This window comes from Bactrocera oleae, chromosome 6 (assembly GCF_042242935.1).
Source record: "Bactrocera oleae isolate idBacOlea1 chromosome 6, idBacOlea1, whole genome shotgun sequence".
Classification (NCBI taxonomy): domain Eukaryota; kingdom Metazoa; phylum Arthropoda; class Insecta; order Diptera; family Tephritidae; genus Bactrocera; species Bactrocera oleae.
This window is the reverse complement of record NC_091540.1, coordinates 9,407,577-9,428,656: the sequence shown is the minus strand read 5'-3', so window position 1 is coordinate 9,428,656 and position 21,080 is coordinate 9,407,577. Positions and strand designations below refer to the sequence as shown.

The window sequence follows — 21,080 nt, the reverse complement described above, 5'->3', positions numbered from 1 at the left end:
TATACGGGGAAAATTACTCGTACGTTGCTGTGCCAGCGCAGCTTGTTGTTTTTGCATAAATAGTGAGTATGCGGTTTGTAAATAGAGCAAGATGGCCGCTCTTCTCAAAGTACAGTTTTCTGTAATAAAGTGAGAGCGTTACCAGATAGATATATAGATACTTTAAAGAGGAGAAAAACAAATAATTCCAATTAGAATTTGATAGTTAATCAAGATTTTCATTGAATAAATAGAAAGGAGTTGTATAAAAACAGCAATCTTCGATTAGAGATCACTATGCTCACAGGCTCATGTATTTACATTTACACATACATATGTACATATGAGTATAGAAATGTAATTTTATATAAAAGAGCAGGTTCTGCGAAAGTTCGTAATCGATGTGCACTTGAACCTTTTTAAGTAGAATTTTCCTTCTCATTATCACATAGTATGTACTTACATCCACACAGAAAGTTTCAAGCACGTTATATTATATAACAAGAGCGCACGGGCGCTGAGGTTCTAAGCCACCGGTAACCCAACAACTTTATCAGCAACGGAATGAAACTGAATAGGACTCCAAAAACGGTTTTAATAAAATACTATACTATCGTAATAACGGTAACTTTAGTAAATATAAAAGTTCATATATGTATGTACATATGTACATAAAAAGTATTCATTGAAAATATATTGCTATTAAATGGATGGCAGCACCAAGACTCCACTGCTGGTCGCCAACTTCCACCAGTCGAACAAACAACAACAAAAATATTCGAGTACTATGAACAACCGGGTATACCCACAAATATATATACTTAAACATATCTTACGATTATGTACATACAAACACACATATGTACGTATGTATGTAGATTTGTATGTGAAACCCGGTGATTGTCATTTGCCGCTACTAAATGCCAACACTGCTGAGGCTAGCTAATCCCACCAGCAACAACGTGAAGAGGGTAACAAATATCAACCATAACAAGTTGGGGTCTGCTCCAACAAGCTCACCGATTTCTTTTTACAATCGGCGAAACACGTACGCCGAAATCGAATGTTCTGTCTCATTCTCATGTGCGCTCGTGTGCCTCATATTGATAGGCAGTGTGGTGGGGTTATGGGGAGCAGGCGCAACTATACATTCATACATATGCAGGCATAGATCGAATTCATTATACACAGCGGTTATTGCGAGTGGCGAGTTCAGTTGAAATGTGGCCTCGAGCGTATATAAAATACAAATGCATACTTATAGTACATTTATATATGTATATATATGTGTGTGTATGTGTATTGATAAATGGCTGAGGGAATGTAGCGCCGTTGGAGACGAAATTTATACACAAGTTGCTTTTGAACATGCGAAAAGCTAATGGGAGAGTGAACGAACGAATATCCATTCGGTGGGTATGAACGAGAAATGTGGGTATGTTTGTTTGTGTGTATATTTTTACACATGCATGTAGATAAGAAATGAACATATTAAAATAGTGTGTGCTAAATGCTTCAAGTATTAATGTTAAGCGCATAAATTACCAACAATGTGGATTCGGCACACATGCGGCAATAGAAAAGCGAAAAAGGTGCCTAATGCAAAATAAAAGGCTTTCAAATGAAAATATAATCATGAATAATTAAAGTATTTGTTATTTTTTTCATTATGTGCCTTTACACACATATGTACATATGTATTTATGTACTTAGTTCTATTGACAGCGCTGTATATAAGTATAAGTGCATAATTACAACACAAATGCATCAAGTAGTAGGCACTTAAAATTTTCCAAAATAAAAATCGCTTTGCGACTTTCAAGGCATTGACGCAAGCGAGCATGTAAGTATATTAACGGGCCCATTTCACTGGAGACGGTCTATTGCGGTTTTGCGGGGGTGTCGTTACTATGGCTGTGTGGCAAAATAAAGCACAATACAACAAATACACCATAATTTTCGGCATATTGCAAATGCTTGCAATAAATTTTTCAAAAGGAATTTTACAATTTTTGCACACAAGCTACTCGTTGTGAATTTTTTCCGCACAGTCAGGCAACAAACACCTGTTTCCCGCCTTAATTAAGCAGCATCAGACGTACGTTGCGTTGCGTTCATTTAAGATTTATATTAGCCGTGGCGTCGTGCGCTTTGAACCACTACTACTTTGGCACTCAGAAGCCAGAAAATTTCACGGTCCTCAACTGAAAGTGTTTTGTGTGTTTATGGACGACAGCGACAATGCCGAACTCGCACTTGTTGTTATGGGAGCAATATTGCTGCGGAGCGACCATCTAAGTGACAGAGAGTGGCGGGAATCTATACTACACCAATGCACAATAATAGAGACAGGCCATCTCCGATTTCGTTGTCTGTCTGCCCGACTGCCTGCTGCCTGCGTGCGCGTCAATTTAAGTCAATTCAAAAGACTAAAAACACAAAAGTCCTATTGACAATGCTACGTTCTCAAACTCATCGCTAGAGTGCTCCAGCCAGAGCAGGCTGAACAAAGGTTTGATTCTCCTGCGGCCTCTTGACATCTCAATCCAGAAAGTACTCACCGAAAAAAAAACTTTTTTTATTTAGATAAAATAAAGTGGTGAGCGGAGGTGCAAGCGATTTTTTTATTATTACTTTCACAGTTAAAATCAAAACAGAGAAAAATCTCAAATATGCTTATGAGCGTAAATATGTATGTACAAGAGTGTAAGCGTTATGAATGGGGTACACACAAGTGTACATATATATATACGTACTAAAATAAGCGCAAAAATAACTAAAAAAATAAATAATAGTATTTATCTGCAGACATTATTTTATGCAAATATTTGAACATACATACATACTATGTCAAAATTTTATTTTTATGGAATAATTCAAACTTGTTAAAATAGAACTAGGCCACTGTTTGTCGGCAGAAAAGATTTCTAAAATAGTTTTGAGAAATCCGGGTTCGTTACTGTTACATAGACTGCACTGCCGTGGCTACTAGATTCCTCACACGAAGTTGTATAAATAATCAGGGGGCGTGGGTTTTTTTGCCAACGCTTCCGTGGAACCGGTACATCCATATCGAATATTGATACTGGAACGCTATTTCTGACAATAACACATTTTTGAGATTTTGAGATAATTCCATTCTAAGTTCCAAGTCAAAAAGAGTTTTATAAAGAAGATGAGACTAGTGATACCATCTGAATAAATTTTACGCGGACCGACAAAAAAAAAATTTAATGCACCAGTCCTTTTTCGTGAAATTGTATTTGAAAGTCAACATTTCATTTAAAAGGCATAACTACAATATTTAGTATTAATAACGGCAATTTTTCATATTTTTATATTTTGATTTTATGCAGAAATTCGGAAATTGAAGAAAAACTTTTCAGTTTTATACCACTGTGCGTCTAGCTATTTACAGACTAGCTAACTATACGTTAGATTTTTCACTTCTACAACAAAACTCATTACTGAGTATCAATGTATTTTAATACCCACCTACCACATAACAGATAGCGCATACCTATTTAAGGCTCTGTGGTACTCTTTGTGCTCTAGCCAGAGATAATAAATACTAAGGAATACAAATGCAACAACACTAAAACAAATTCTTTTGAAGAGAATGGACACGAGATTTTCGATTGAAGCTCTGCAAGAAAGTTAACCAATTATTTTGACAATGACATATACAGTTATTTTGTGCATGTGTAAGTATATACGAGTACATATGTATGTATACTTCGCTCCGTATTCATACATCTCCCTCGGAGTATGCTACGAGTAAAAGAAAAAAATAAGTGAAAGCAACAATGCCGAAGTCGAAGAGCAAAATACATCAGCCAATAAAGCAAATCATGACCGAAACTCACCCTATCAACTAGATAAATGCAATTACTACCTACAAATATAACAAAACTGTGCAGGTAAAGTCACTCAGTCATGCTCTGCGCGCTCCTTGTTGCTCTAAAAGACAGTTACTCACGTGCATACCTACGTCTCTGCATGTCATAAGTAGACGTCTGACGTTGGAAACTGTAGCAAAAGAGGTTAAAAACAAAATTCGACGACATCAACTGATAGAAATACGCGCATATTCAACTCAGTATAAGTATATACATAAGTTTTTGAGCATCTGTTTTGAAAAGCGGCAATATAGAGATTATTTGTACTATTTGAGAAAATATCGAGCGGGGAGTTATACAAGAATCTAGACGTTTTACCAATCTCATTCGAAGCATTGCTGACGCCACGAGTGATCATGCAATCATTGACCATTAAACACAAATTTACTTGACAAACGAACGTGCTGATGTCAGCTGATAATGATGACATCGTTTGTGGCACTGTGAGAAACGTAAATAGTTGAGCCAATCACTAAGCAAATGCAATGACATTTCAGAAAGCAAGTGAATAGTTAATGCGGTATAGAAATACTGCCACATATTTTTATATGCTTGTCGTAGCTAGTCCTGCAGTTTTTGAGATATCGATCTGAAACTTTGCACACCTCTTGTTTTTCTCCGAGAAGCTGCTTATTTGTGGGAACCTCCGATAGTGGATTACTTTAGCATATAGCTGGTATACAAACAGATCGATGAAAATGAAGTTCTTGTATCGAATTTTTTATTTGATAGGATATAAATATAACATATTGTAGCATCGGCAGTACTGACTTGCTGGAAATTATATTTAAGCCGTCTCCGTGGGATCTTTGAATTTTCCTTGTATTGGAGCTTCGGAAGTAGTGAACTCCTGAAAATTACCGCCGCCATAGAGTCTTTGAAGTTTCTGTGTATTAAAGCTTCGGAAGTCGTTATTATATTTAAGCCGCCACCGTAGAGCCTTTGAATTTTCTAATTATTTTTCTACTCAGGGGAAAAAACAAAGTAAATTTCTATCAAAATTGTGCTTTTAGATATGTACTGTCCTATGTACTACTATAAATACACATAGTTTAAAAATAATACTATTCTATTTAATTATTTCACTTCTAGTTTATAAAAAAGTTTTTTTTTTTTGTAACATACTGTAAAATTCAACTCTGCAGATTACGAACGAGACACAAAGCATAAATGAAAAGGGCGCTGTCAACAATTGTTGTCATCCTCTGACACACCAAACCGAATGCAATGCAAAACAGAAAACAAAAAACATATAATTCTGATAGAGTGCGAGTCCAGAAAAGTTTGAACTCGGGTGGTTTCAATTAAATATTAATTTATTTTAATTAATAGAAAACAGATATGAGTTGAGTGTGTGTGTGTGTGCGTTAAAAAAATATTAAAAGCGCTAAATTTTGTGTGCAAGTGAATTAAGTGATAAAGGCAGAGTATCAAAATTGAATTCCTACACGAAATTTAATTGACTACTTTAGATGTCAGCAAAAGTAAGTGCTAATTACAATATAGAATAAAAGTGCATTTATAATTCATTATTAAATATTAAGATTTTAAGCTAAGCAGCACTTTTGGTTATGTAAAATATGTACCCGATTTCGGGGCACTGGAACAGAGTTATTGATTTTTCGTTTGCAAAAATTATGGTCAGCAAATTAGGCAGAAAAATCTCAGTATACCAACAGCAACAACAAATACCGCTTGATTGCACAACTTATTTTTAGTTGCAGTTGCAGGTTGTTGTTGTTGGTGTTGCACTAGAAAATCAATGTTAAACAAGTAACAAAGTCGATTGGCATTTGCGCTAAAAATAGCCAAAGGACTCAAGCAAATGCACACAAACAGACATTCATATGCATACAGTTTTATAAATAGTTAAATGTGTGCGCTTGCACACATATTAAGCATTGCATAAACAAACGCAAATGTGATGTTGGCGAACACACACGACGAACACGCGAACGCGCCTTCCTGCTCTGACCAGCCATCGTTTTCAACACACAAACTTGTATTTATAACTTTCATAGGTGTATGTGTGAATGTGTGCAAGCCGTGAACTTGTGCGTTCGCTGGCTGAAGCAATGCCTTTTCCGTTTCCGTTCGGTGTCATTAACCGCCATATCGAATTTGTATACACACATACACACCTATGCACATAAACAAGCGAAATTTGACGCTCACGTTGTTTGAGGCGTAATTGCAAAATGAGGTCAAGCTTTTTGCGGTAAAATAATTTTGTTTATGAAGTATGAATGAAAGTGTTAAACTTTCATGCGTCAACAAAGATTCTTAATAGCTCAATCAAGATTGAAGGCGATAAGCTAAAATGGGCGCAAATCTAAAATATTGCTTTATTATGACCTAGTCATTTTAGCAGCGCCAGTCTTTTGCGCTAATGCATCTAATTTAGGCGCAACCATCGTGGGCACAGGCGAAATTTCGCAATTTCAAGTTTGGAAATGGTTGCGACAACTTTCGGCAACATTGAAGATAGAGAAATGACGTGCGTTGGTTGTGTGCTTTTTTATTCGACGATTTTTTTTTATTGAATAGGCCAACATTCAGCCGGAAATAAACTTCCATTAATTTCACAGTCGCGCCTACCTTTACAATATATTTACTGTTCTTTTGCCAACAAATCATAAGCATGCGTGACTTTATCCATTTTATTGTCGATATCCGCAACTTATCATATTCGTTAGGCAAGAACGCGTGTCTATCCAAAATTATTCCCAAAAATCGTCATCACTCATTCCGTATGTTATTCACATATATTATATTTTCCTTACGTATTTTTAAAATTTGTTTGTGCCAAATGCTTTATGTCTTCTTCTGTCTAATGGAATTCTGTTTCTTGAAATTTAATGTTAATTTATTATATAGACAAATAGACGGACATGATTAAATCGACTCAGCTAGTCATGTTTATCATTTATGTATACACATATATATAATTGAGTCGCCGACGTTTCCTTCTAGTTGTTACAAATATAATATAATATCCTGTTCAGAATGTAAAAATATTTTCTTTCACAAAGTATAACTGACCACCCTAATGTTATACAAACATACTAATATAACATTTGCTTCATGTCTTTTTTTTTATGGCATGAATTATGTGCCTTTTTCACTGCGCGCCTTTCTTTTTTAATTAATTTAATGTTTTGCATGACATTCTATTTTTGTTTTGTTAAAATTTAAGTTGCCTTCGCCTTAGAAGCCTAGAATGCTATTGGTTAAATGAGAGCTAATAATATATTTTTTTAGTTTACTGTCCTAATTATATTGTTTTGCTTTGAGTATTGAGTTTCTTCCAACGAAGGGCTTGTAAATATTAGCAGACAGTGGTAGGAACATGTCATGAGAGGCTACGAGGTACTACGTATAAGTGATTTGAAATTTATTTGAGTATGGCAGTGGCTTGCCACGAGTATGCAGGATATTACTAAGCAGTTTTCTCTTAGGCAACTACCACCCAACGCAATAGACACCAGTTCTTCGGAAAGTTTCCACATAATGGGTTAAAAAACTTAATTTTTTCTATTAATAAAGTTCTAGCAAAATTGGCGAAAATGACAGAAATCTAACTGCTAGAAAAAGCAGCTGCTCCGATTTAAGCCTTAAAAATCTAGGTTTTCTAGAAACAAAAATCTCATGAACCGAATTTCCTACTGCGAATTGCTGCTAAACCGCAAAAGTCGATCCATTGCTGAAGCGCGTGGTTAATAGTGCTGTATAATCACTCACTTAGGAGAACGTCAAACGAAAACGGTCGTGGTTTTGACGGTTAGAAAGGTAGTGCTATGTTTTTGGTGGGATTGACAGGGAATTATCTACCATAAGCTGTTTCCCTGCGGCCATACTCTTAATTTGGACCCATAATGTCAACAACTGGATCGTCTGAAGGAAGCAAGCGCACAGAAGCGGCCATTAAGAGAGGTTTTGTGCTTCATTAGGACCATGCTACGCCACACACATCGATATCGACGTACCTTGGAAGGCTCTTAGGCATCTACTTTATAGTACGTATCTGGTACTAAGTGATTACTACCGGTTTCTGTCTAAATAATATTTATACCACTTTCGTACTCGCAAGAGAGAAATTTTTAGTACAATATATTAATTTTTTTCTCAAAAATTTTCTTCAAATCAGCGGGGCTATTATAACAAAAAAGCAAATAAAATTCACAAAAATAATTGCTATAGAAAATTTATAAATATGTGTGTATAAACTATCTAATTTTATTCTGAATTTCTTTACTCAAAAAAATATTCATAAGACGACCCTGTTTAACATGCAATTAATAACTTTTCAATTACAAACAAGCACATATGACAATTAGCAAACGGAAGACAAAAACACCAGTAAATGTTAGACACAATGTAAATAAGGTTGTGTATGTAAACAAACTGTTAGTATGCTATTTGCATGGAAAGCAGAAGCGCAAACGCTTTACTACAAATATGTACTTGCATGCATGCTTAAATAGGCGGCTATGTCGGCTGAGTGGGCGGTTGGTGACCACTTGACCAGTCGGGTGGGATCTCTTATGTAGGCATCGATGTACGTGTATGCGACGTCTGAGTGACCACTTCAGCTGATTTGATGTCATTCGCTCCATTTAGCATCGCCAGCTCGTGGTTGGTGGTGTCAGCGCTTGTGTCGAAGGTAAATACGCAAAGCAAAACGCGTCAAGTGTCAGCGGCACATTATTTCATTTTGGGTTTTAACAGCGACGCGCACAGTCGCACCGACAACTAGGCTGCGTGAACTAGTGCATTATGAACACATAAGCGCGCCGTGGCAGTTAGAATAAAACAAAAACTTTTTTTTGCAAGGTGTTGCAGTGAAGCGTCGGTTCACGCTAAAAAGAGTGTCTAAAATATTGCTATGTAAGCAGTTTGGTGGCGTATTTTTTTATTATTTTCCATGTATTCAGTTAAATGCTAAGCATGTGTGACACGCCCGTATATGCCGCTAAGTGCTGTCACCGTGGCATGAAGTCACTCATGATTCGTTGGGCGTTGGACGCGTGCAGAAATCGCGCAGGAACTTAGAACTAGAGAAAATGTAGATTTTATAAAATTTCAGCAGCACATCGGAGCAGAATAAAAGTTATTTTTAACATGTGAAATCTCGATTCTTTGCAGCGCTCTGCAGTGTAATCTTTTAAATCGCCACGTCAACCAGCTGTGAATATGGTGAAAATTCTGCAGGCCTATAATTTTGCCAAGCAACATACATACTCTCTGAATGGCGACATTCTATCCGCCTCATTGATAGATTCCAGTCGCATTGCTGTGAGCAGCGCCGAGCAATTTATCGAAATTTATGATATCGGTGGTAAGCAGCGACGCAATGAATTGAATGGCATCGATTTGAATGCAATTACCACGGCCAGTGAGTATGCCGCTGCTGAGGCTGAGGCGGCGGCGGCTGCTGCCCAAGCTGCTGCGGACGAACGACTACCCACGAAGTATACTCTCGCAACGGTGGGCGAGGTGGTGCACTTGATCTACTGTGAAGCAGGTGAGTTTGATGAGTTCAGTAAGAGAAGTACCGAATTTTTAATCTACATTGTTATGGTATCGATTATAATCGATAATCGATTTAACACAAAATATATCGATATTAAAGTTATTGAATATAAAGATATTTGTATTTTCACACTTTAAAATACCCTATTTATGTTAGATTACGAGTATCGCCCAGTTAATAATGGGCTACCATATTTTTTACGTTTAACCTTAGAAGGTAGTCAAATAGAGATTCGTCAAAATTTTCATTGTTATTCATTAAGAGAACAAGATTCTGACTCACTTGGATACTTCTGGCAATGATTTAAATATTCGACAAAAAATATTCATTTATATATCGTATTCGATGTTTATCGATATATTAATATTAATCGATAATAGTTTGTAACTACATTTAAATTCGTTGAGTGATAGATTTCTTAAACCCTTCGTTCCTTTCGTTTAACGTAGGCAAATATTTACTCACATTGGAAAAAGAGACACTTGGTACTCCAGTACAAAGTGGCACCACTGGCATTAGCTGCACCAGCAGTAGTAATAATACCGTTATTTGTCCGGAGGATGATACCAAAATGTTTGTACGCATTTATGCCAATTTTTGGAAATTTTCCGAAGCAAAATTGATCGACCTACCTATTACAATACGCATCGCCTCTATGACCACACCCAAGGCACCACTAGTGGAGAGCATCGATGTGATTGAGTTACCTTTGCGTAGCCCGCCCGACCTCATACAATGCTGTCAGACATCTGGCAACATTATAGTGAGCAGCAAGGAGCGCATCTACCTATACGAGTACACACAATGCACACACGAGACCACGCAGCCGCGGTTCTCCTACATTGACTTTCTACCATTTAAATTTTTTGTAAATCTAAATTTCGTGCCACTGCGTTTGTGTCTTGCCGAGAATGTCATAGCTGCTATGAATAATCGCTACTGTGTCGCCTTCAAAGTGGTCGATGTGGTGGGCAGCAGCGCAGCTGGTGGCGTACATTGCAGCCCATTAGATAATGACTACGTCGGTGGCGGCGGTGGTGGTGGTGTCTGTTTGGAGGATGTGGCTGACGTAGATGTCGACGAGGCTATATCTAGCACGGAATCGAGTCTAATGAGCAAAGCAAGCGCTGGTCCTTCGAGTCACAACAGCTTTGAAACAGATTCGTTGGAAACGACATCAAGTGGTCGACCGATGGGCGTGGCCGGATTTCCAGGACGCACACCAATCGATTTCAATGTGGCGCGCATAGTGAACTCGGCTTGTGGACGTGAATTCGAAGTGGATTTAAAATCTCAATGGGAGTTGGGTGATGCTATAAATATTGGTGGTGGTGGCGGCGGTATGGGCACGACATCGATTGGTAGCGGTGGTGGTTGTGTGAGTGATACACAAGAGATTATAATTATGCCGGCGCGCGCTAACGATATTAAAATTAAGCTGGTTAATGAAGCGAAAGCTATGAATGTACAGGTGAGTGCGGGCATAAATTTTCAAGCAAATTGAATTATTATAACGTGCAATCTTTTTGCAGCGTGTCTCCAGCCATGGCAACATGACGTACGCCTACAACGAGGACACCAGTGTTCAATATGATGTGCGTAAATTGCTGCAGATCTGTATGAAGTCTTCGGAACCGAATGGACGCATTGTGGATATTTTGCGTTGCATGGATCTGAAAGCGATTTACCAACGCAATCCACACGAGGATGATTTAGCGGATTCCGAATACGATATGGGCAATCAGCAGGTGCCTGGTGCGGTGACCACTACCAAACACGCCAATCGGCGTACACTCAAATCCGAAAAGCATCAGAGTTGCGTTGGTTATGCTTTGTTGGTGGCAAGCAGTGTCGACGGTTATCTCTATCAGTTTTGTGCACAAGGTATGCTGAATATGTACTATTTTAAGCACAATTTAATAAACACTTAATTTTTTAGGTAAATGGTATAGTGAGAATGAGAAGCCTATCGCCACATACTCTTTCACCGCGCCCGTTTTGAGAGTGCACATCAACGATTATGTCATCTATGCAATTACCACAGAGTCAGTCGAGACACACACGTCACGCATTGGTCATAAACTCTACAATAATCGCTTTGAATATCCCACACTGGGTGGGCTTTTCCCCGAGGAATCCAGCCCTGATGTCAATTCGGCCATTGCTGTTATCGGCCTCTGCGCCTTCATGCATGTGCAATATGTCTGCGTGAATCGCAACAATTTAGTGCTAATTACAAATAGTGCACTGGCCAATAACAACAGTGAAGCTAATAAAAGACGTAGCGGTGGTGGCGTTGGTAACGCGAGTGGACGAAATATTGCTGCGCGCATACTAGCCGAGGCTAAAGTGAAGAATTTGCTACGCAGCAGCAGCAACAATGCGGCACAACAAACACAGCTCAATGAATGGACGCTCTATAATTTGGAGGTGCCACCGGTGGAGCATGTGATTGAGGATTTGGAGGCAATTGCAGAATCGTATCGTGCGGCCAGCAGCACAAACTTTTACGATTTAATGGAGGAGGCGCACGTCATGCTACGATTGAGTCTATCGCTGCAATGCGAGCAATTGGCCGAGGAGCGTGAACAACAGCTGCGCTGCAAGTTTGTGGAGAACTGTCGCAAATTGGCAGACTTTTCAATACGGTAATGATTTTTTCGTTATAACTGTGCACTATTGTTATATATTAACATTTTATGCATAATTAATTTGACAGTTCGCGCAAGAAAGAGGTGTACCTGCAGGCCACTGGGTTTTACAAAATGTGTAATCTACAACTTGCCGATATCTACAGCAATTACATTAACTCTTATGTGCAGCCTGCATACATAGAGCAACAACAACTTCCATTTGGCAACTGCAGCAATTCACCAGTAATTGATGAGACGCAATTGATCGGTCTAATTTATACTGTGAAAATGTTCCTACTCGGCTTAGGCACTGATCGTCTATTGGCCGCATTTCTTAATCAATTGGTGAAACCATTTTTCACACCGAATCGTGTTATAGAACAAGGCTATCCACAAGTGCCTTTGTCATTGGAATTTCTCAATATGTTTATCAAATATTCGCCCGTGGACATACCACAAATCATGCTGCATTCGCCAGTGGTGGCCGATGCAATAAGTGGAGAGTTGGTCAATTACCTAAAATATCTCGACAAGCTGTAAGTTTACAGACTAAATTTTAATGGTTTTCATTTTCTTTAATAACAATGTCTTAAAGCAATCCCGACGAAAACTTACTGCTCGCTGTAACAGCATGTCGCATGTCCAACTATCTGCTCGCACAGGAAGTAGTCGCACGTCTGAGTCGTCGTGAATTGGCCGTGGCACTGATCAAGCATAAGAATGTGCTCTTCGATGATGGCACCGTGCTCTTTCAACGACGCGGTTCACAGCATTATGACTCCTTTAAATATCGTAATGCATCCACTGCTACGACAAACGCTGCGCAACAACTACACAAATCTACAAGCGCAACACAAGCGGCGCGTCGTCAACACAAGCGTAAACCATCATTTGGACAAGCGCCTGCGGCAAGCGTTCTGCTCGGACCAACGCATACTGCTCATGGTGTGATTTCTTTCTCAGATTTTACTGAAACCATTTTGTTAGCCACAGAGAACACGGACTTGATTGAGGCTATCAGCGATGTATTCATACATGCGCTTTGCATTGAGCATAGTATTACATTGGAAATCATTTTACAACTCTTTCTCAACTATATCGCCTCGCATATCGGTCACAAGGGCTATCAGACCTCGCAGAAGGTGTTTGTGAATATTTTGCAGGTGCGAAAAATTTAATGAAAATAAAAGTCGTTAATAATTTTTGGTACCTATATATTTTGTTGGCAAGTTTTGTCTATGCCACAATATTATGAGAGTTTTTTACTAAGCTATCTCTTATTTTTATTGTTAAATAGTTAAGTAAAATATTGTGTTCTTCCAGGTCTATTATTATGACTTTTTCGACGTTAATCCCATGCACAATCCACATGACATGCCCTCGCACTCGCCTCCGCACATGGTTGGCGGCGATGAATACGATGAAACTTCGTCGAAAGCGCCCTCATTGAATAGTGAACGCGACAACGAATCGATTGTTAATTCATTGCCTGAATCCAATTCAGGCGCTAGCTCATCCATGGACGAACGTAGCTATTCGCATCCTACAAATCGTAATCGCATTGTCTACGATCAACTGCATGAGCACAACTCGCCATATAAACGCAACATAACACTCTCACCCATACAATTGGACATGAATGAACAGCAGACGCCATCACAAGCTAGCAGCGATGCTGAAACGAATCTAAAAGGTCTCAAAATACTATTCCGCATGTACATGGGTCGCCTGAAGTCGCTGAGCGATCTTATAACTGATTTACAGCCAGCCGATGTTGAGCAACAGCCCGTTAATGAGGATTTTGTTAGCTTACGTATGGAGTGTATTAAGTTCATGATACGGCATTTGCAAGAATTGCGCGCACAACAACAACAACAGCAGCAACAGCAAAATAATTTATTGCGCCAAAACGCGTGTACACAGTATTACTACACAAAATCAGCTAGCTACAGCGCTGCGCAGCCCACTGGTGTGCCAGAGGAGCGTAAAATCATTTATGTGCCATTCATACCGGACTACAAATTGAGTGGCGAACACTTTGAACAACATATAAAAACATATTTACGACCAATACCCTGTTTGTTAGATCGTCCACAATATTTGAATCGTTTGCCGCCATTTAGGCGTGATGACTTTAGTTTTCCCAATCGCGACGAGGGCGAGTGCGAGGTGCGTTTCCTAGGTTGGCATAACGAGCTGTTAACGTTAACGCTGAAGATACAGGTTGGTGCTACTATAACCTAAGCTCTTATGTGTATGAGTTAATATATAATATTATATTTCTACTTTTTTTTTAGTCACTCTTGGCATCCACAAAAATCGATCGCGAGATTATTGAAGAGTTTATAGCATTCATACAAAAAACACCGGATTTAATTGGTATCGACAGTTTTTTGGTTATTGTTTTACCGAAACATTTAGCCATTAACTACATGCTGAACTTCTGTCCCGAATATATGTGGCAGTATGGCAAGGTGAGGCATAGGCAGCTTATATTTAAAGTTTAATATTTATACCCCGAACAATATTAAGTTTGCCATGAAGTTTGTAACGCCCAGAAGAAAACGTCGGTTACCCTACAAAGTATATATAATATTAATCATTATTAATAATCAGTGCGACGTGCTGAGTGGCTTGAGCCATTTCAGTCTGTCTGTCTTCATATACGAATATCGTTTTCACACGTCATTTTCTCCCTAAGAAGCTGCGCATTTCTCGTAACCGCCAATATCGGACCACTATAGCACATAACTGTCATCGAAGCCCTCTTGCGCCATTTCGTACTAGATATTGCAGTAGGTTAAACTCCTACTTATCCAGAATTGACGCCGAAATGACATATGTGTGCTGCGTGGAACGAGTTTTCGCATTACTCTAACCACCCATGCCCAAAAAATCTCACTCATCTAACACCCCACTCCGTAGAAGACTTCGATGACAACCAAACTGAAGCTTCTCAGCCAAGATTAGATAACCGCTATAATAACAACAACTGTCATACAAACTGATCGATCAAAATAAAGCCCTTGTATAAAAAAAACTTTTTTATTGTAATATACACGATATCCCCACGAAATTGCGCAAGCATTAATGTCCAAAACAATGCAATAATTTCCCAAGGAATTATTCAAATCGAACTGCTATAGCATATAGCTAACATACAAAATCATATATCAAAATCTTACTATAGCACCGTAACTTTGGTGCAGCCGACATTATTGTTTTTTGCTGTTCTAATAATTATTTTTAATATTATTTTTTAGTCAAACGGCTTTACGCCTAAGCATTGGGAGTCACTGCTGAAGAAAATCCTAAGTAAACAACACTTGGTGCCTAACTGGAAGGCGCATATAACCGGTAAGCCAACAAGTTAAACAAAATTTTCTACTTAACCTCTAAATTATTACAAAACCACACACAGAGATTCTTAACAATCTGGTGGCTGAATTGTCATTCGAAGAACTACTGCAATGCTTTCCCAGTGAAGCGATCAAACACCAGAAAACCGAAGCATACCTAAAAGAATTCAACGATAATCGTATCAATTATGTCAATGACAAATTGACATTCCAAGAGTTAGATAAGCCAACACAAAACTTGTGCGACAACGAAACTGTGCTGACACGCGATCATCTGCCAATGGACAACATCGATGAGAATAATGTGTTTGAACTTACATTACGTAAAGCGGTTTCGAAACAGCGCAGCATTGCATTGCGTTCCATGATCGAATCGACGGGCACACAGCTATTCGATGCCACTAGTAACCCCATGTATAACCTTTGAGATAATCATTACACTTAGAATAGACGGCAACAAGATGGCAAGCAAAAACGCATATAATTGTTTAAATGCGTTCGCGGCAGCGAAAAACTTCGCCAAGTACATAGTACTATGTGTATGCATACAATTAACAACAACAAAATTATATGAATATTATTAATGAACACATAGTTTAGTGTATAGACGCAAAAGCGTATAACAAATGTTGTATATTGAGAGGCATAAACAATTTACGCTATAAATGAAGTTATTTACATACATATGTATATGCACACACACATACTTCTAGTATACCTGCAATATTACGGAAATTATTGTATTTATTATGTTATAGTAGGCAAGCCATAAACACACACACACATACATTGTTTTAAGATTAAGAGTAGAAAATAGTGCGTTTATTATTACTTCTTCTTTTTTTTTTGTTTGTTTTTAAGTTTAGAAAGAGGCACAAGCCATTTCGGCTTGTTATACGTTATACGTAACTGAGCTGTAGTGGAAATAAGGAAAATACACATTGACTGCACGAATTCCATAGTGCAATTTTGCATTTTTTTTACAGTTAAAATTTCCAAATTTTATAAAAAAATGTGTATAACATTTTCTAATTATTTTTAAATAATAATTTTCACTGCGCATTTAATTACTGCAAGTTCTAAATGCATTTTTTTAATTGAAAAATTTTATGGCACTTAAAACAAAAAGTTGCAAAGATTTGTTGTTTTACTAAATACTCATGAGAGACAACACAAATCTGTGATGCTATCACGTGGCTATTATTAAAGCGTTAATATAATTAAATTATTATATTTGTATTGCATTTATAGGCTTATATAAAATAGTTTTGTATTAACAAGCAGTATTTTATGATTTAACAAACTTACAGTATAGTTTTTAAGCATTTTTACTAAGCATTATTATTGTCTGTGCAAAACAAATTATGCTAAAGAAGCGTATACGTTTTTTGAATTAGTCTATACTTTTACAGTTATACAAATAATTGCAGCTTATATAATATATATATACAATTAAATGTTGTACATATTATATACTCCGCTTTTACATACACACACTCTCGCTACATAAGCGTCTAGTTATTTAAGTCACTTTATTAATTTTATTGCAAAATATTACATAACACTTTTATACATATGTAGGTGCATACACATTATATACAAGTATACAAATACAGTGACATTCTTCAATTGATATTAAATATGCGCAAATCATAAAAATTATGTAAACGTTTGTTCATGGTATATATGTATATATAGTACTTACATACAGACATATACTAAAGTTGTAAGCGCGCATGAACATTTCCATGTTTTTTCTCCAAATAAAGTGATATTTTAAATCAAATTAAAAATTGCAAATTTAAAAAAAACAAACTGTGTGTTTTTTGCTGTACAGAAATATAAATATGGTATCAAATTTTTTATTCAAAACTAAATGAAGCATCAAAGCGAAATTTAAAATTTTAATTTTTTTCCCACCACTCTAGTTGAAAAGAATTAAGTTAATATTATTTATTGTATTATTAAAATAGAAAAAAACTATCTACCTCGTAATTAGTTAGAATATTTTTATTAAATTATGCAACAGCTTTTCGCCGTATTCCTCAGATGTCTAATCAATGCAATTACTTTTTATTGACCAATTGGTGATAGAAAGCGAGCCACCGTACAATGCAATTTGTAAATGGCACGTGACTCTTTTTTATTTATTTACTAAGTTTGAGCAATACTTGTAAGCTTGTTACAAAACAGTTTAAGCGAATTTAATTTATCAAGAACAATCTTAAAGCATTAATTGAAAGAGATAAAGATTGATTGCTGTTATGTTTTCCTCGGTTAAGTGATGAGTTGATTTTTTTCATATTTCAATAGGTTATACCTTGTAAAAAAAAAACATACTACAACTACATACATTCTATTTTAAATCTATATTTCAAATAGTTTTTGAGTTATAGTATTCTAAAGTGTTGCCGTTCAATGCAAACAGCTTTGTTAGTTTAACTTCCAACGCGTTTTTCTTCAAATTACATTTTTTCAAATTTGCTCGAGTTATTAGGTTAAGTAAGGTTAGGTTACGCTTTTTTCAAAGTTTAGTGGAGGCTTGATATCTAATTCTGATACTTCCTCCAGCTCCTTGAATTGCGCCGCTCCTAGGTATCTAAGCCGAATTCTAGTTAAGGCCGAACATAAGCAGAGACCTTCTCGCAAGTTCCAGCGTCTCTCTTATGCATACTTCGCTGCACTTTCTACACGTGTTATCGTTAATAATGTCCATACGGCTTTCATGTGATGCTAGTAAGTTGTGACCTGTGACTAGACCAACAACTGCCCTGCAGTCTTTTCGAGTCCGTGTGAGTAGTGCTTGAGTGATTACTTGAAGACAATTGAGCGCTAACTAACAAATTCTTCCTGCATGTTCGATATATAGTTCTCCATACAATGGCCTACCCGTTAATTGATATGATTAAATTTTTTTATTTAAACCGCCGCAATTTTATCCAATTTTTTTGACCGTATTCCAATGCACAGAATATCTTCTAGTGGAGAATTTTCTGTTAGTTTTCATCCACGATGAAGGCCGGAATCTCTGCAGGAGTAGAGGACCTGTTCGAAGATCACGTGTAACTCGAAAGATATTTAATTTTTTCTTAAAAAATTGTACTGTGCATTTTTATATTAAATTATAAAACAATTGATAAAGTTTTTTTTTTCAATCACCAAAAAATCGCCCTATTTAGGCGCTCACACTAGATGTGCGCATTAAAAACAAATATCCGCTATGAGAACTTGCCATAAGTCATTGCAGACCATAAAAGGTACAGGAAACTAGAGCTAATTATGAATAGAGCATCCTAATAAGAAGATTTTGGGAAATTAAGTTGAACATTGGCATACAAGAATCGACGGAAAAATTAATATTTTGAAAGCGATAATGAAGAATAAACATTGAAAAACCTGAAAAGGTCGATGTTTTAACAGTTTGGTTCTAATGAATATGGGATTGTACCATTTTTTATACTTAAGGCCCACTGTCAGGAAAAGTAGCTGTCGTTGGTTACCGCATTTAGCCAAATAAAAAGAATGAGAAGTGGGAGTAAATATTGACGACTATTAATGTGTACGTATGTGTATGAAGCAGCCGCAATTATTTTTGATTTATAGCTATTACCGTTAATAGCTAAAAATACGGACATCCTATTCGTATGTTTACTTATCACTAATGTCATTTTATCATTATATATGTCAGATCGCTAATATTATTTGGCTTAATGGCATTATGATGAGATTTGATAAGATAGCAGTTACGTCACTACTGTATATAATTTTTTAGTTACAATTTACTAGGGCTACCTATCTTTTTCGGTTGGTTTAGACGATGAATTTTCGATATGAAATCTATCGAATGATATATTTTTACTGTGTCGAAAGTCATAGAAGAACATTTCATATTCCAAAATTTTCAAATTATCTACATAAAAAGTGTCAGAACCACTACACTGACATTATTATTTTAAATTTGGACTCAGAAACACTAACAGCCGTCTACACATTTCTATGCAACGATAAGTTTGCTTATATTTAAATTATAAATAGCACTCACTTCTCGTAAAAGTGAGAGGCGAAAAAAACTACATATTTTTTATATCAATGAGTTTTCAGTACATCATGGTGGTACGTCCGCATACCAGAATGGTTACAGTGTTTTTACACACAATATACCTCAATTCAAGATATATGATCATCTAATTGCCTGCTGTGTGATTTTACCTCACGAGCCGGCGATTAGCGCAGCACACGTAAAACTACCTGTCGATAAATGAAGTCATATACTTGTAGATTTAGCTGTACATACATACACATGTATGTAAGTATGAATGCACAGTTTATAGCCAAAGTTTTGAGCTGATAAGCGGAGTAGATGTATGAGTACAAGAAAAACGCGCATACAATGAGTATCGCTCTCGAATGAAGCTTCCAAAATAAAGCAAGAACGTCTAAAAATAGTGATAACAAGCAGGCAATCAAGAACTATAGCCGCCAATATGCTCTCATATATATAGATTATACGCACATAAACATTAGTACAAGTATGTAAATAAGCAGACTATGCGCTCTTTATAAGTAAGGTGCTTGCTTACAACACCCAGTAAGCATTTATTAGGCGATTTAGCAAATTTGGAAATACTATTTTATAAGCAAACATATTACAATGTAAAATAAGCTTAGATGAGATTATGAGGTATTATGTATATTATGCAGTGTCATCAACATAGGTATTAAGCAATTAGGCCAGTCTGGAGTGCTCAAAAAATTTCTAATTGCGCCAATTTAATTTGTGAATAAAGAGTAGAGAATGTAGTGTCTTTGCTATGGGCCAATTTATGGAATCATCCTTCTCAAAGAGAGTTCGGCGGGAGACGGTGAATCTACGAACTTGTGCTAGCTGAAACTAAATAAAAAACGAGATCTTATGTGACGACTTGCTAGTCAAATACGTATGTTTTTACATCAGTTTGTCGTAAAATAGCGAACTTGTAAAAAAAAGTTCAATCTGAACGAAAAATTAGCAGTAAATTGTTTTCAGGCAAGAGTATCTGTTAACTATAACTTTTATACTACGTGTATATATAATATCCCAAAAACGTAACCAGTCAATCGGTTAGTTTGAATAGTGATATGATATAAACAATTTATTTGCACATGGTAACGTTGCCTTGGACAATAATTCATGCCAAATTTCGTAAAGATATCTTGGCAAATAAAAAAGTTTTTCATACAAAATGTAGGTGTTGTTCGATCAGTTTGTATGACAGCTATAGCCTATAGTGGTAAAATATCGGCGGTTCCGACAAATGAGCAGCTTCTTGGAGAGAAAATGACGTGTGGAAATTTTCAGATCGATATTACAAAAACTGTGTGACTGGTAAGCGTACGGACAGAGGGGCATGGCTAAATCGACTCAGCTTGTCATGCTGATGATATTTATATATACATACGGCATTTACCATAAATATACATATGACATTTATTAGGCGATATATATACTTTTTACGGTCTCCGACGTTTACTTCTGCGTATTACAAACTTCGTGGCAAACTTAATATACGCTGTTAAGGGTATAGAAAGTATATACTATCGATTGTATAGTGTTTTTAAGATGCCAAAATGTTCTATAAGACACAAAAACTGATTATCATTTCTAATGCTCGCTGGGTTCTTCTAAAGCAATTTTCCC

The 21,080-nt window shown here is 36.8% G+C and overlaps 1 protein-coding gene across 2 annotated transcripts; it reads left to right on the top strand.

Annotated features, from left to right (window-relative positions):
- The first annotated feature begins 5,115 nt into the window (after nucleotides 1-5,115).
- LOC106614907 (uncharacterized) lies at nucleotides 5,116-17,212 on the top strand. Of its 2 annotated transcripts, none has more exons than XM_014230850.3 (11): nucleotides 5,116-5,362; nucleotides 9,024-9,402; nucleotides 9,861-10,882; nucleotides 10,944-11,295; nucleotides 11,351-12,059; nucleotides 12,131-12,580; nucleotides 12,640-13,207; nucleotides 13,368-14,267; nucleotides 14,342-14,518; nucleotides 15,308-15,401; nucleotides 15,466-17,212. In XM_014230850.3, exons 2-11 carry the CDS (start codon nucleotides 9,072-9,074, stop codon nucleotides 15,828-15,830), a joined length of 4,968 nt encoding a protein of 1,655 aa, XP_014086325.2. In that variant the 5' UTR covers nucleotides 5,116-5,362; nucleotides 9,024-9,071; the 3' UTR covers nucleotides 15,831-17,212. The 2 variants fall into 2 exon arrangements, with proteins under 2 accessions (XP_014086325.2, XP_036216800.2); XM_036360907.2 differs by lacking the exon at nucleotides 5,116-5,362 and adding an exon at nucleotides 8,614-8,765.
- Nucleotides 17,213-21,080: the final 3,868 nt, after the last annotated feature.